Source organism: Delphinus delphis, chromosome 8 (genome assembly GCF_949987515.2).
Source record: "Delphinus delphis chromosome 8, mDelDel1.2, whole genome shotgun sequence".
In the NCBI taxonomy this organism is placed as follows: Eukaryota; Metazoa; Chordata; class Mammalia; order Artiodactyla; family Delphinidae; genus Delphinus; species Delphinus delphis.
Window position 1 is genome coordinate 65121978 of NC_082690.1, and position 17441 is coordinate 65139418.

General features: G+C 36.6%; 1 protein-coding gene across 2 annotated transcripts in view; it reads right to left on the reverse strand.

Moving 5' to 3' along the window:
* The window catches only part of SBF2 (SET binding factor 2), a 453477-nt gene that overhangs the window by 70224 nt on the left and 365812 nt on the right, over nt 1–17441 (reverse strand). For both annotated transcript variants that reach the window (XM_060018483.1, XM_060018482.1), the window contains exon 18: nt 2093–2263. In XM_060018483.1, the coding sequence (XP_059874466.1) occupies nt 2093–2263 (171 nt within the window). The remainder of the gene's footprint in view (nt 1–2092; nt 2264–17441) is intronic.

Below are 17441 nucleotides of genomic sequence, written 5' to 3' on the forward strand. Positions count from 1 at the left end.
TTCGCACCCCTCGCACAAAAGAAGCCACTGCAAATGAGAAGCCTGTGCGCTGCAACGGAGAGTGGCCCCCGCTCGCCGCAACTAGAGAAAGCCCGTCTGCAGCAATGAAGACCCAACGTAGCCAAAATTTTAAAAATAGTAAAAATTAAAAAAAATCCAAATCTATCACTTGACATGAGCTTCAAAAAACATGGAAGATGTTTTAATAATTCATCTATCAAATACCTATGTCAGTAAAAATGAAAATATATAAACAAAATATAACAACATGAAACGTAGTCTTTTTTTCTGAGCTCCAACAGGCCTTGAATGGAACCACATGACAAACACAAGGAAGCAGCAGCAAAACAAAGATGTACACACTTCTCATTGCTAACATTTCACTGCATTTATCTATCTCTATGGCTCTATCCCCTTCAAGTTGCCAGTTATAACAAATCGTTGACCTGAAGTACCTATTAACGCTCAGGTCAAATGTGCCAGTAGCATTTTCTAGTACTCTGCTGTTTCTTTTCTTCTGCTCTTTGGAGAAGAAGATAGAATGACCAAAGTCACAAAAAATCAGAGTTAGGTTTCTTTGTAAATATGGGAATCAAACATTATCACCACATGGGTATATAGGTGTCCATGGGATTTTAAAGAGGGGTTTCCTATAGGCTGAAGAGTTAAACAACAGCAGTAACCCACATCTGCACAGCACTTTACAGCTTATGAAGAGCTGGTATATCTATAGTCTCACCATACCTAAACTGGGGATCAGAGACAGACTTTTATAGAATAAAGGACACAGAAGCAGTGACATGTATTTGCTCTATGAACGTTTTTGAGATATACCAATGTTAGCACCACATCTTCTTTAAAAATTATCAAAAGCACCCCACCAGGCCAATTATTTCTAGAATATGACTTCGAGCTAATACTTTTTGGATCTTCTACACGTTACCCCTTTTCCAAGTGCATCTGGTGTTTTGAGAGTTTTAAATTAAGAAAAAACAATTAAAGCTAATTGTACAACAATAATTTGCAATACCAGATTGATGTCATATAGTGCTATTTGTTATTTAAGTTTCTGTTCTTATCATACTCAATAATAGATCAATAATATGTTTAAAATTACTTGAGGTCATAGAAATATGGGACTACTAGGTAGTTTCAGTTAGCTATAGAGGTTCATTTATCTCATGTAATATAAGGCAAATTTAAAATGGAGGAAAGGATCAGCAGCAATGTATTAGCCCAGCATGTAGGATTAAAAATTACTCTTCAATTATATTTCAATAAAAAAATCAATTAAAAAAAACTTTAAAAAAAATTACTCTTAAAGTGAACCAATACTGATAATCAGCCCTTAGTGCTGCTTTAAGTTCAATTAATGAGGACAGTAATTTCTAACAGTTATTATTTAGTATGTGCCAGGAACTCTTCAATGTCCTTTACTTGTATTAGACATTAAAGTCTTACAATAATCTAATCTATTGATTTTACCAATGTAGAAATAAGGCACAGAAAGGTAAAGTGAATTGCCTAAGACCAGACAGCTAGTGTATGACATTTCAAAATTTCAGAAAAATTTAAACTGCCCTTTCAAATTAAAACCAATATTCTTTATTTTAAACTATTTTCTTGATAGTTTCCTTAAATTTATTTTATGGTGATAAAAATATATGGAAACATATAGAATACTCCTAAAAGAAGACCTAGATTTATTGCTGGCATACTTTTGAGCATTTATTTAGGAGTCAACTGACTTTAATTTGACATTTCTTCAAGAAGTTAATTGCATAAAGACATCTGCCTAGGTATTTTAGGGTTATTCTTTCTGTTCAACTTCCTATAGTTGTTTCCAGCGAATTCTTATTTATTAAAATACAATAAAACAATTCTAGTGCTACAGAACTGTAGTAAGAAGTTATTATGGAAAAAAAATGTCAGAAATCAACAGGAGAAAGATGCTCACCAGAGGGCTTCCTAAAGTAAACCCCAAATACACTGGTAGGAAGTGGCTAGATTTCCTTTGGCCCTGGGAACACCTGAGTAAGCTTTCCTTGAAGCCAGGACCACAGCCCCACACAAATACCTTTCTTTATCTTACCTTTTGCTTCAGATGTGGGGCATGATTGTCTTCCTTGGCTGAGAGATACAGGGATCGAACCTGTTCCTGCACCGCATTGTAAAAGGTTGTCTCCCAAAATTGCTGATTCGTCCAAATGGGGTGGTCCTGTACACAGGTGTAAGCAAACTGGCTGACTCCAGGGGCCAGTTTCTGTGAGAACACACAATATACATCACCATGGGGCTGACAGAGTCATGACAGTTCAGAAGGTTACAGGGGCCGCAGATAATCATGAATGTGATAAAAGGATTTATCTAAACAATATCTTATGGCAGTGCAAGCTTAGCAATCATCAACTTACATATTTTTAACTGGCAACTTTGGGCTTGCTATCAAATCCTTCAGGGTCTCTGTCACTTTATCTATTAAAATGGACATTTTAGCAACAGCTAAAAATCAAAGGAATTATATGAATTAGAGAATATATGAAAAGTACCTAAACACTGTACTGTGCACACAGCAAGCACTGTAGAGTTGGTAGCTCTTATTACAATTAGGACATATAATAAAATTCATGACAACCTAAATATAAAACTCCAGATAATTCAAAATTTCTTCTACTTGGTAATAGAGGACATTTTGGTGGGGTTAGGGGGACACTAATTGAAATGCGAGTGAGCCTACAGCTTCGCCTTGCACACAGAATGAGGGCATATTATGAATCTGGGACTCAAGAGGAATTGCACCCTCCCTCCTGCTCACTCCAGCCATTTACCTCCCTACCGAGGCTGCTGTCTGGCTCACAAAATCCATAGATGACTGTCCCAGGCTTCTGGGGCATTTTCTGGTAACCAGGTCTGGATGTGAGAAGGTAATCTCAAACCAAACCTTCCTTTCCAGAACTTCCTGCTGGGCTTCTAAGTAAGAGTAAACCCTACTCTGTGATTAACAACAGAGGGAAAGAAAACTAACTCTGCAGTCACTTGAGGCTCTTCATAAATCTTTATGCATCTCATTTATACTAAAAATCTCGTTAAGATGCACATTATTATTGCCAATTTAAAGAAGAGAAAACAGAAATTCAAGGTTTAAGTGATTGCCCAAGGCCATATAGCAATTACATAAGTGGTGGAACTAGGTTTCAAGCCCAAAGTTTGTTTGTTTCCAAAGTCCCTGCTCTTTTTGCTATAGCAAATTATCTTGCAAAGAAACTGAAAGCAAATCATAAATAAATTAAATACTGTTTAGCACAACTATCTGTTTTTTTTCCTTCACTTTAGGATTTTGTTTCCCAAAGTAGTATTCTGCCTTGAAACCTCTGATATGATTTTAATTAATGCTGCGTTTTAAATTTTACAGACAACTTAGTTGCCAAACTTCAGTAAATGATTTGAGTCACCTTTCCATAGCTGTTTCTTTCACCTCTAAAAGTTAAAGATGTTTCAAAAAATTTTAAATCCATTATTTCTCAGCAAATACCTGATAATACTTTCAATAGACAGATAATTTTTGTTCCATTTTATTCTTTAGAATTGAGTTAATTTGTTTTCTATCAGTAAAGTTTTTGATAATGTAAGTTTTATTTTGAAGTAATTCAATAAGCGAATTCTCTTCTAAAATGTTGGACACTGAAGATCACTATTAAGGTTATATACATAGCAGTTATGTAGCAAAAAGTTGGTTCATTTCTTAGGGATGCATAACAAATGTATAAGATTCCTGGTAAAAATCATATGCTCAGTACATGCTAATTAATTTCCTTCTTGATTAAGAACAGACTAAACCTACAGCTGGAATAGGCACCATGTATACCATGAAATGTAGTACTTATATAGTTGGAAGTGGGGTGGCTGTGATTTTGCCTAGTAGAGTCTGTGTACTTCTGCATCCCATATGTAAGTCCCTTTCAAGATAGGCCTATGCACTGCTGTTGGGATGATCGTCCATAACTCTTTTAAGGGCTATAAGCTGGAACTGACCATGAAGCACCTATCAGGAGATCCCCAAGGGGAAGCTGTGCAAAGACTGCTCATTTAAGACACAGCTACTCTCCACCTATGGGAATCAAGGACAAAATGTGTGTGGTTCTGTGAGCCACAGATACTGTGAGTCACATACTCCTTCTATACTCTACTTGAGGACACCTGAGATGTGGGTTGAACTGGGTTTATTTTTGCCCCAACCACTCTAAGAAATAACAATGACCTCAGTGGCAGTGCATAGGCCTATTGTGAAAGAGATTTTAAAGGCATAAAATTTAAACAAGGTAAAAGCATAATTCTCAACTGCCTTTCCCTTGAGTATAGCCAGAGGCAGCACCATTTCTTACAAACACAATGTAACAACAGATTCTAAAATTTTGGAGTTCTGAAATTGTATTAATATAGATGAGCTCAGAAAAACTGAGCTCTTAACAAATCCTTATCAGTTTCTCACATGTGGTCCTTTTAGGATCATCAACAAAACAGAAAGTTATAATTAATTATAAATCTCTTATTACAACTTGACAGAGCACTGTAGGAATCTGAGAGTCTAATGAAGCCCTGTCTCTCTCTTTCAGCAGTTTTCTCACTGATGCTGCATATTCACTTTCCTTGGCACATACCAGTTATTATCTACCTGTTTATTCACAAACTACAAGTGAATATGTAAAAACTTCCCTAAATCTTTTGAACAAAAGTGGACTGAATGTGTTCCAAGGCAGAAAAATGGTGTAACAGTGACAGTGGCCCAAAGGGTCAGAACCCACAGCTTGTTTACTAGGTGAGAACGACAGCAAGGTGAAGAGATTATAGGATAAGCACTTTTTGGTGGCAAGTCAGTCACAAATGGTGATGGCATCTGATACATGCATAAGAAATCATTAATTCCCCAATACTTTAAATATTATTATTTTTCCAAATATGAAATGTGCTTCCTTTCTTTGTGGTTTCCTGCTATGTCTTCTCAAGTGCAAGCAAGGGGCACTGAGTTCCTTGCTGTTCAGATGGGCAGATCCACTGCACTGGTGGGTAGGTGTGTTCTTAGGGCCAGCAGAGGGCAGTAGCACCTTATTCTGCCTAGATTCCATCCATATAAGGCTTTTTAAATAAGAATTGCAAAAATGGAGCCATGCATTCTGACTGGGCTAGAAAGTTGGGTGGAAGGTGAATACTGCATGCCCTCACTGTACATTTGAGAGACCCCATAAAGCAAATGGATTTGCCCAAGGTCACACAGCAAGATGGGTAGAAGAAAAGGGAACAGAGATAAGGTTTTCCATTATTCTATGTCATTTCTGTAAGATACAAAAACTAAGATATTTCACAAAACAAAACTATAATTATCTAGAGAAAGAGGCAATGATACTGCTTAGGGGTTCAGATTCATTATGTTCTATGATAGTGTTAATAGTAGTTTTAGTAAACAAAGAAAATAAGCACCTGTAGATAAAACTATCTCATGATTCTGATCACTTTTTTGGTTTGAAAAAAAAGACTTTCCCAAGATGGTTTCTCGAATTGGCCCATATGCCAGCGTTATGACCTTTTATTTTGTACACAGATGAGACTTAATCCACAATGAAGGTTTGAGGGTGGTGGTAATACTGTTGTCAAATGGCATCTTTTTTTCCTCTTCAATTTTCGCAATAATATTTATTTACATTTCATAATAATTCTTATGATTTTATCCTAAATAAACAAGTGATATTTTGCCATGCAATTTTATGAGATGTTTAAGAATGTGTTGACTTCCTTCCTTATCTAGAAAAAATAGCTCTGAAGGTACTAGATTAAGAACACCATTCATTTTCCACAAAGCATTCAAAGGAAACCCAGCATGGGACAAGATATGGAGAATAAACTTCACGGGGCTCATTAACCAGCAGGCCAGATTCAAATCCAAGTAAATGGATACAAGTCATCTCAGAGACGAGTTGGTCAAGGGAAGGTTAAGATATCAGTATGAGAGGCCTATCTAAGGACTGTCTGGCTAGATACGTTTGCTCTCCAGCCCCAAGGCTTCAGTTAGGGAGTTCAGAGGGAAGCCAGATTTCAGGAGAAAAAGCTCCTGGGAGGAGTGATTCCATAAATATGTAGTGTTCTTAAAAAGAATAATTAGAATACAAAGATTCACTGTTTAAATTGCTGGGTATTTCCTATCCAGTTCTGGACACTGGAATACAAGTGTACCCTACGGCACAGTTCAGGGATGGTGCCAGCCAGCCCTTTTATGATTCTACACTGGCCTGTGAAGTCCACATATTAAGTCACTTGAAGAATTAACATGGACATATATATACACTACCAAATGTAAAATAGATAGCTAGTGGGAAGCAGCCGCATAGCACAGGGAGATCACTCGGTGCTTTGTGACCACCTAGAGGGGTGGGAAAGGGAGGGTGAGAGGGAGGGAGACGCAAGAGGGAAGAGATATGGGAACATATGTATAACTGATTCACTTTGTTATAAAGCAGAAACTAACACACAATTGTAAAGCAATTATACTCCAATAAAGATGTTGAAAAAAACAAAAAAAGAATTAACTTCTGAGTATTTTCTGATGAACTTTGGTGAAATGCTTAGTCTTGAGAGACAAACAAAAGGGAGACAGGAATGGGGAAAATGTGTATTCAAAACCTATATTTATCAACTCTTAACCACATCTTAAACATATTTGCTTTGTGCATTTTTTTAAAACAAAGGACATACAACATTATGGATCTGGTTGAAGCCTACTGTGTACCTCTGTTGATCCCATTTCTCTCCTATCCTAGAGGCAACAATGATCCTGAATCAGGTATTTTTCATTCCTATTTATGTTTTTATACCTGTTTATATCCATAAAGAATATATAGGATTATATTGCATTTTATTCCTTATTAATGCTTTTCAAAGTATACATCTTATATTTCATTGATTTATGTAATATTTAATTAAACTATATAATTAATTGGGACAAAACACCTAGCTCTTTGTAAACAAACAACTCAGAAGGGACAGAAAGACAGTGGCCTACAACAACGAATACTGTGTTCATTAGTCAGTGGGGTTTACAGAAAGGTGAGTAATCAAATTAGTTAAACGGAGGTAATGTGAGAATCTACCATAGTTTTTCCTGTTCTACTACCTGATACTGAAGAGTGCAAGTAACCTCAAATACGTAATGGTCTAAATCTCTCCTGGGCTGCTTAGAAGATCCAGGCACAAAATTTCTACACAAGAAGTATATTCATTCACAAGCATTGCCCAGTATTCATTTGATGTGCCAGTGTCAGTAGCTGGAATGACAGGGTTGAAGTCCTTAAACTATGTATCCTTCTAATGATTCTCTGTATGAAGCTGCTTAGTAAATATTGAGAGAAGAGAGGATGAATCAATTTCTTTCCTTTGTGGTCCAGAATTTAGTAGAAATCTAATACTAGCTTGTTGTCAAGTCCTTTGCCTGGGTCTCGTATTCCTAAAAACACAAAACTGGATCTAAATCCCTGCCTCTTTTTGGTAGGTTTTTAAACTTTATATAAATGGTACCATATTGTGTTTTATTCTGCCACTTGGCTTTTCACGTATTATGTTGCTAGACTTATTAAGGTAATAATAATTATTGCTATTATAACTAACTTGTACTGATCTCTCACTATATACATTTGTCAACTTACTTAGTATTTATAGCAATCTTATGATCCACTGAGGTAAGTACTATTATTACCCTTGTTTTAAAGGGGAAGAAACTGAGGCACAGAGAAGTTAAGTAATTTGTCCAAGAGAATATTGCCAGGAAATGGTGGAGCAGAGCTGGGATTCAAACCTAGGTAGTTTAGCTAAGAATTTAATTTCTTAATCACAATTTAACTATTGTGTGAAATTCCACTGTATGAATATATAGCATTTCCTTGTTCCTGTTAATGGATATTTGTATTGTTTCTACCTTTTAGCTATTATAAACAATGGTTCATGTCAACTGTCAACTTCGATTATTAGCTTCAGTACTATTTAATATAGTTCCTGGAACTACTTGAGAGGAGCCTAAGAAATATTCCCATTGTTATCTGTACCAATAAACATTTTTGGGTTATTGTACATTGGTTATTTTTCTAATGAGAAATTATTTCACATAGACTTTTTACAGATCTACTATTTGAAAAAATTAACAATAATTCTTTAATATAAAATATCTAGTCAGTGTTTAAATTTTTAATTTATCTTATAAATGTTAAAAAGTTTGTCTTTTTCCTTGTTTTTTATTTTTATTTTTTTTTTTTACAGTTTGTTTGACTCAGGAAGGACCCAAATAAGGTCCATATATTACATTAGTTTATATATCTCTGAGGTTGGTTTTAATCTACAGATTTCTTTACCACCTGTCTGTCTGCCTCTCTTTTTTTCCCACCACTTGCAATCTGTTTTTTGAAGAAACTGGATTATTTGTCCAACAGAACTTCCAACCGTCTAGTGGCTGCTGACTGCGTCCCAATGGTCTCACGTGACCTATTCTTTTGTCCTCTGCATTTCCTGCAAATTGGTAGTTGGATCTAGAAGCGTGATCAGATTCAGGCTTGATTGTCTGGCAAGAATATTTCATGGAGATACGATTGTAAGAGGCAAATCTGGTTGTCTTTCCGTAATTTTTTTTTTTTTTTGCGGTACGTGGGCCTCTCACTGTTGTGGCTTCTCCCATTGCAGAGCACAGGTTCCGGACGCGCAGGCTCAGCGGCCATGGCTCACGGGCCCAGCCGCTCTGCGGCATGTGGGATCTTCCCGGACCGGGGCATGAACCCGTGTCCCCTGCATCGGCAGGCGGACTCTCAACCACTGCGCCACCAGGGAAGCCCCAATAGAAAATAATTTTTATTAGTTACTTCTCAGAGAATATTCTTTTGAAACCTGTTTTTACAAATATGTAAATTGAGACACGGAAAAGAAATATGTTTAGACTAAGTTAGTGGATGGGTCAACTTCTATTATAATGACCTAGAAGCAAGTGTTAAAGGTCTTCCATTATCTCAGAATTTTGTTCTTACAAAATATGTGGGCCCTTGAGTGGTCTGGAAATAAATCTCTATTATGTCATGTAGAGTTTTTACTCTCTAGCAACCACAGGTATAGTATTTATCCCTAGTACTTGAGAGATTTCAGAAAAATGACAAATTCAAACTCCAAACCTTGCAGGGCATGTTTTAGGCTCAGCTAAGATTCAGCAGGCTATTGAAATTTTGCCTACAAAATCTCTGTTCCTAGGTAAGAATTGTATTTCAAATGATAAACCCAAAGTTCTAAAAAACGCTGAAATAAAAAGTTTGGCCAATTGTGCTTATTTTACTATATTATCAAGGCAGGAAAGTAGTCCAAAATAAGATTTTCAACTATGTGGTTTGAAATGAAATGTTTAAGGTTTTTTTTTTTGGCCATGCTACATGGCTTGTCGGATCTTAGTTCCCCAACCAGGGATTGAACACGGGCCCTTGGCAGTGAAAGCATGGAGTCCTAACCACTGGACCTCCAGGGAATTCCCCAAAATGTTTACAGTTTTAATCCTAGGTTAATTAGAAAAAAATTAATCAGGATATTGTAAAGTTTTGCTGGATATTAAAATTTTGTGATTTGGCCTCAATCTATTACGCAATCTCTGTCTTAAGGATACATTTCTTTTTATTAAAAATTCATTCATTCATTCATTTAATTTTGGCTGCATTGGGTCTTTGTTGCTACGTGCGGGCTTTCTCTGGTTGTGGTGAGCGAGGGCTACTCTTTGTTGCGGTGCGTGGGTTTCTCATTGCAGTGGCTTCTCTTGTTGCAGAGCATGGGCTCTAGGCACGTGGGCTTCAGCAGTTGTGGCTCGCAGGCTCTAGAGCGCAGGCTCAGTAGTTGTGGCGCACAGGCTTAGTTGCTCCACGGCATGTGGGATCTTCCCAGACCAGGGCTCGAACCTGTGTCCCCTGCACTGGCAGGCGGATTCTTAACCATTGTACCACCAGGGAAGCCCGAGGATACACTTCTATAAAGATACCCATTAACTGAAATCTAATTTACAAGAGGCCATTCCCTTGACTTATACTGCTCAGAGTAGATGATCTATACTGTTTCTTTCTCTTTGTTCATTAGTATGTACAAAATTCCTCCTGGAGCACAGAGGAATTTGATCTAAGCAAATAGATCCAGAGTGAGAGAACTGACATTTGGAACAATGCAACAGTTTAACAAGTGAGGGTGGAAGAGGCACTGACAACCATTGGTTCCAAAGCCCAAGCCCTACTGTCTTGGCAGATTGCAGAGATGGAGTGACAAAGGCAAAGATGCTATACATTTACCCAAAATAGCACATGTTCTAAAGTAACTCATTCCTCCGCTGATGGAACTGAATATTGTTCCTAGATAAAAATTATAGATTAGCTAGTCTAAAAATAGCTTTGGTGATACTAATGATTCTTGGATTTCACTTTATCAGAGATGAAAGGAAAACCACCTTTCTAGGGCTTGGAGAGTCTTTTCAGTGACCTGAAGTAATCACTAAAAAGCAATTTTTACAGTGTGCTACACAGGTCTAAAGAGATTTGGATTAGTGTCGTATATAAATATGATGACATTGGATTTGGCAATGATTTCTTAGATATGACATTAAAGGCGCAGGTATCAAAAGAAAAAAGACAAGTTGGACTTCATGAAATTAAAAATTTTGTGCATCGAGACACAATCCACAGAGCAAGAAGGCAACCCACACAATGGGAGAAAATATTTGCAAATCATATATCTGATAAGGGATTAATATCCAAAATATATATAGAACTTCTAAAACTCAACAACAACAACAGAACAACTTGATTAAAAATGGGTAAAGGATTGAAATAGACATTTCTCCAAAGAAGATATACAAATAGCCAATATGCACATGAAAAGATGCTTAACATCACTAATTATTAGGGAAATGCAAGTCAAAACTACAATGAGATACCACCTTACACCCACTAGGATGGCTACTCAAAAAAAAATCAGAAAATAACACGTGTTGGTGAGGATGTGGAGAAAGGGGAACCCTTGTACACTGTTGGTGGGAATGTAAAATGGTATAGCTGCTGTGGGAAACAGTATGATTAATTCCTTAAAAAATTAAAAGTAGAATTACCATATGATCCAGCAGTTCTACTTCAAAGGAATTGAAAGCAGAGCCTTAAAAAGATATCTGTGCAGGTATGTTCATAGCAGCATTACTATTATTCACAATAGTTAAAATGTCAAAGCAACCCAAGTGTCCTTCGACTGATGAATAGATAAGCAAAACATGGTATATACATACAATTATTCAGTCTTAAAAGGGAAATTCTGTAATATGCTATAACATGGATGAACCCTGAGGACATCATGCTAAGTGAAGTAAGCCAGTCACAGAGAGACAAATACTGTGTGATCCCACGTATGTGATGCACTTAGAGTAGTCAAAGTCATAAAGACTGAAAATGAAATGGTGGTTACCAGGGGATAGGGGGAGAAGTGAATGGGGAATGATATTGTTTAATAGGTATGGAGTTTCAGTTTTACAAGATGAAAAGAATTATGGGGATGGATGGTGGTGATAGCTGCACAGCAATGTGAATGTATTTTATGTCACTGAACTCTACACTTAAAAGCAGTGAAGATGGTATATTTTATGTTATGTGTGTTCTACCACAATAAAAAAAGAAAAAAATGAGCTCACAATCATGAATGGTAGTAGTCATTCACCACAGCCTTGGTAATTCAGAAGGTATATTATGAAAGCAAAACTAAGAAAATTATGGTGTACCGTCCGTGCTAATTTCATGTCAGCTTAGCTCTGCCCCAGGGAGGTGGGAAGATTCGATACGGAAAACACTTAGCATAGTACCTGGCAGTTAATATGTATTTAGTAAATAGTACAACTATGCCAAGGTTGTACTAGGTCATGTGCAACATAGTTGCATTAGGCATAGTTGTACTAGGTCATGTGCAACAGCCGAAAGCCCATGTGGGAAGTCATGGTTATCTCCGGAAAATATAAGCGCCTGCCTGGGTAGAGGAACAGTAAGCAGTTTTAGGGATATACAGAGGCAGCTGGGCAGTCCAGACACCTAGAAACCTGGCAACAGTCATCCAGCTCTAGATGTCCTGCATGTTAACAGTTCACTACTATATTAGGATAAAAAAGACAAAGATGTATCCCACGGAAAAGCACATTTATTTTCTTATGTGATTAAACTTTAGAATTTAAATCCTCTGATTAAATTTGGATAATGTTATCACTGTCTTAGAGACTGTTCTGATAACAAAGAATCTAGAGAGAAAACACAATCAGAAAGCTTTGATTTCAAGTGATTTTTAACTTGAGTTTTATTACCAAGTAAATAATCTTAAGAAAAATGAACTTCTTCCTTACACTATTTTCTACTTCTTACTAGATGAAAGCAGAAATCACAGTACTGTTAGATTACAATTTTGAGGTACATCTTCTCCTTCCTTAGTTTCCATCTACTCAACTTTTCTAGACACACAAAGACACACACACCGTTAAATTATTTTGTTAGAATTATAAAGAGCAAAGTAAGTCCTGAAAGCATCCTTACAAACAACAAAATCAACATCTTGGCTCCTAAATTTATGTATTTTATTGAAATTTTGACTCAAAAACTTAAGACTCTTGTCAATGACCAAATAAAGACTCAAATTGTAGGCTGCATCCATAATACACTCAATTGCAGGTGAAGTAACGGCAACTGTTTTCTAAGGGTTATATTTTGAAACTGTGGTCTTCAGAGAACAAGTGATGGACAGCCGGTATGAGTCATGAAGCTGGTGCCCACGCAAAGTGGAGGCCACAGAGCAGTGAGTACTAGGGCTGGACATTGAAGTGCTTCTGACCGATAGAATATTCTCAGATGAGTCACCTAAGTTCATTATAAAGACAACACCTTTTTGACTTGGATGTGTATCTGATAGAGGCAGACCAACCTATTTTTGAGAAGAAAAACTCAGTATTATGAGTTGACTATATATAGTGGGGGAAAAGGTTATTTCTTGAAAAGAAATACGCCCTTGTTTTTGAGGAAAACAGCTCTTCTTCAATTTCAGTTCTACTGTTCCTTATTTATTTTGGAAAGATTCATTAAAACTGAGCCTCTAGAATGATGAACAAGCTGTTGATCTAGTACTGTTTCCCAAGAAGAATTATCCACTGAATCATAAAGATCAGGTCAAAGTTACCTAAGTGTTTGCATGGTAATTCCACAACTATACCCAGAATTCTAAAAAATAAGTAAATAACAGTATTATCTGGCTAAAAATAACTAAGACAGGTCCAGGCTAAGAATAAAATAGCTGTAAAGCTATACTAAACTCTTCTAGGGGATGGTTTTTAAGCTCCAAGGGATCATTTCCCACTTCTAAGGATTTTAGGAACACCAGAAAAATCCACCTATGCACCCCAATTCCCAGCTTTTATGTCCATTTATTAATGTCTAAAATTTTACTGTTCATGTTTCTTTCTTATAGTTTAAGGTCTAGTTCCTACTAAAAGGCAAATATCCCTGAAGGTTTGGGGATACCTTTAGCCAGTTGCCTACCAATGAATACGAAAAAGGCTTTGAGATTAAGTTTCCTTAGCAGGGTAGAAAAAGCAGTCATTAGGAAACTGGAAGCCTGATGCAGGAGAAAATAAGAGGGCCAATGAAGTTGGAAAAGGGCATGGAACAAGGCTGGGGAAATCATCTATCTCCCCAGTTTGCCTGGTCAGTTCTCCCTGGGAGGTCCAGTTTGGGTCCTTGGAATATGCAGAGAAACGTTCCTAATTCATGGAGAGGTGGGAGGAGTTCAAGTTCAACATACCTAAGTGACAGTAGGTTTTTATGCCTATCATCAAACACTTGCAGAAGTATGCATATCTGCTGGTGTGAGAGCACAAATGTGAAAGTACACAGGCACACACAAACACATAACATGTGTTAAACTTAAATCACTTATTTTTTTTTTGAAGTATAGACTCCCTAAGTTAAAAGAAACCTCAGAGATAGTTGAATTTTTTCATTGACACATGGGGATGTTAAGACACACAGAAGTAAAGTGACATAATCAAGGTCACACAGCTACTTAGAGCAGTATTGAAACCAGGAAATGATGTTTTATAAGATACTAAATAATTTGGCCACATCCTCTCTTTCTGGACTTCCTGAGTACTATTCACTTATGTAGATGTCATCCTGCAGGTGAAGGAGCTGAATGCTCTATGTGCTGAACATATTCTTTGCTTTCCCATTGCCATGACATTGGTTAAACTATTTCTGCCACTTGGAATCTCTCCTTCCAATCTCTAATGGTTAAAATCCTATTCATTCTCCAAAGGCCTATTCAAAGGTCTCTTTCAAAATGCTTTTCCTGGTTACTCCTTCTCTATTTCCTATCTGTTAGGACTGTTCGTGCCTCCCTAAACTTCATATGTTGAAGACCTAACTCCCCAGTGTGGTTGTATTTGAAGGAACTAAGGTTAAATGAGGTCATAAGGATGGGGCCCTAATCTGATAGGATTAGTGCCCTTATAAGAAGAGATACCAGAGAGCTCTCTATCTCTCTCCCCCTCCCTCTCTACTCCCCACACATGCATGAGGTAAGGCCCTATGAGGACAGAGCAAGAGGTGGATTCAAGCCACAGAGTCCTTAACCAGAAATCAAATTGGCTGGAACCTTGACCTTGGATTTCCAGCCTCCAGAACTGTGAGAAAATAAAATCCTGTTGTTTAAACCACCCAGTCTATGGTATTTTATTGTGGCAATCTGAGCAGACTAAGACATTATCTTATATAGAACTTTGTTTATACTTCTCTAACAATTATTTCATTCTATTTACATCTAGGACTATTTTTGCTCAAGAATGTGCTAAAATGCCATCTTAAAACCTCTCTCAGAATTATATAAGATAGAACAACTACTGACAGATTTTAGCTGCCAATGTAGTACAATGTAATAGCAATAAAGAGTATTAGTATTTGTATTACAACAAAAATGATCAAGGTACAGAGGGTTTTTTTTTTTTTTTAAGAAGTAATACCCTACTGTTTTATAAGAAAATGTATTATGTGAAATCAGTTCCTATATTGTTCCTATCTTCACATGGTCATTAAGAAATGATAATAAATATTTATTAATAGGCCAAAATTTATTAGGTTTTAAAAACTAAGCATTAAACTATTAATTAAACACAAATAATTAAAAACTTTTGTGTACATATCATCTCTCTCTTAAAGCCATCTCTGGCACATCTTGGAATCAACTCAAATGTCTGGTTAAAGTATCTTAAATATGAGTATTGGGGATATACAGAATGCTTGTTGAATTTTTAAAAAGTTAATTACATGTTTTCCAGTGGTTTGCTTCTAACATTACAATATTCATTCTAATTTTATTAGCTAGAAATGTCACCCAAGAGTATAATAAAACTATTTAATTTCTCACGGTCATTCCAGCTGGTTCTCTGACTTCTTCCTGGTAATCCCCTGCCGTCAGTACTGAAGCAGTCCTATGACTGAGCGTTCTCCCTGCTTTCATTTCCCCAGTACTTAATCTCCCTCTGAAAGTGGTCTCTCTTTATCTTTATGCCTCTCTTACCACAGAAAAATCTATCAGTGACAAACGGGGACAACTGCAAGGCTGCAGAAATTAAAAACAGACTTCATGAGTTAGGTACAAAACGTTTCCCTTTGGACATAAAGGGAATTTGCTGAGTCACTGAGTTAAGTATTTATAGCACCACATAATTTATTTTCTGCTGTAATAACTTCTTCCGTAATTCAGCAACTCCTCCACAAGTCTCCATCAAATCTATGATTACTCAAAAATGCTAACAATGCTGACTAATAAGAAGGAAACAGTGCTACCTAAGCAAAATTAAACTAGAAGAATAATCTATGTATAAAGTGCTTTTTAGGGACAAGTTTTAATAAAATCTTTGCTTCCATTATCCACAAAGAGAGTCATAAGTTTTGCATTTTACATTCTTTTCTCAATTATGTTATCAGGCTATATCTCATCAAAAGTTTTTAAATTCCTATCCTTAGCCCTTTCCCTACTACACTCAAGAATTCACAACCAGAAGAAGCTAAAAGCTATAGGTTGTAAAGTCAGCCTCCTATTAGCTACATCTGGCTGCAGATGTGTTTCTTTTTTGGCTGTCAAAAGCCTTTTAAAAAAATTAAGCCAACATTTAAAAATGAAAAGATTCTACATAAAAGCTAAATTTCTAACTTCTTTTGAAAAACTGAAAGACGTGGTAAAAATATTCCTGCATTCCTGCATGGTGACAACTGCTGAGGCTGACGGGCTGCCCTCATTAGACAGTCTCTTCCTTTGGCCTGCTTTATTAATTCATTTGCCTTATTTGTTTGGCCTCCATAGGCATTTGGTTTGTCTCCCTTGCTAAAAGCAAACCATGCTATAGATAACTTTGTGGATCTCTCCTTAAGTACTCTCATCAACACTCACCTGCTACACTAGCCTATTAAGCGTCTTCTGTTCCTCTAACCTCTCAAACCTCCTGAACATCTTCTACACTGCTGTTAAGTTTCTGAAACACAAGCAGGTCACTGCCCTGTTCTAGAGAATGCTATTGCATGCTTCTTAGTGACTAGAGAATAACATTAATCTAAACTCATAACATGACATTCTAGGCATTCTGTGATTAGATTCCAAATTACCTTTCCCATCACATTTGCTAAGTAGATTGACACTATCCGAAAAGGAAGTGTCAAGTGGTCTGCTATGAAGTTCTGCTCTTTTCACCATTTTAATCAATGACTTAAATAACAAGAAGTATGATTTTCAGATTTCAGGAGGAGAGGGAATAGGAAATATTTATAATTTATTTACGTTCATCCTGTGAGATGTGTACCTTAATCTTTTTACTGCCTTTGACAAGTGCTCACCCATGGAAAACAAAAAGATCTGGGGTCAATGGTGTTTTAAGATTACACAAATGTCAATCATAAAGATACATAGCTCCTTTGCCTTTTACAGCATAGTAAGCATTCCTAAAGCATTTCTGGATATAGAATCTTAATTTTTCAAGACCAAGAAGAAAAGCAAGATGACAGATAAAAGACATAAATAAATTGAAGCAATGGTTACATAAAATAAGATTTGCATTTGGACAGAAGGCTTTCTGCACCGCACTGGTACCTAAGGATATATTATACTATAACCACGAACATTTTTCAGAGTACCAGAGGTGTGTTTAGCACTCTGCAGGGGTCTGGGATGGTAGTTCTAAAATGTACTGTCACTTATAAGGTTTTAAAACACTGGGATGAAGCCCTGTGAAATAGAATAGAGTTGTGTTAGGAAGAACAAGTAACTGCCAATTGTGACACAGCATCCCACTAGAGAAAGAGTTATGCTATAAAAATTTTAAGTTTGTT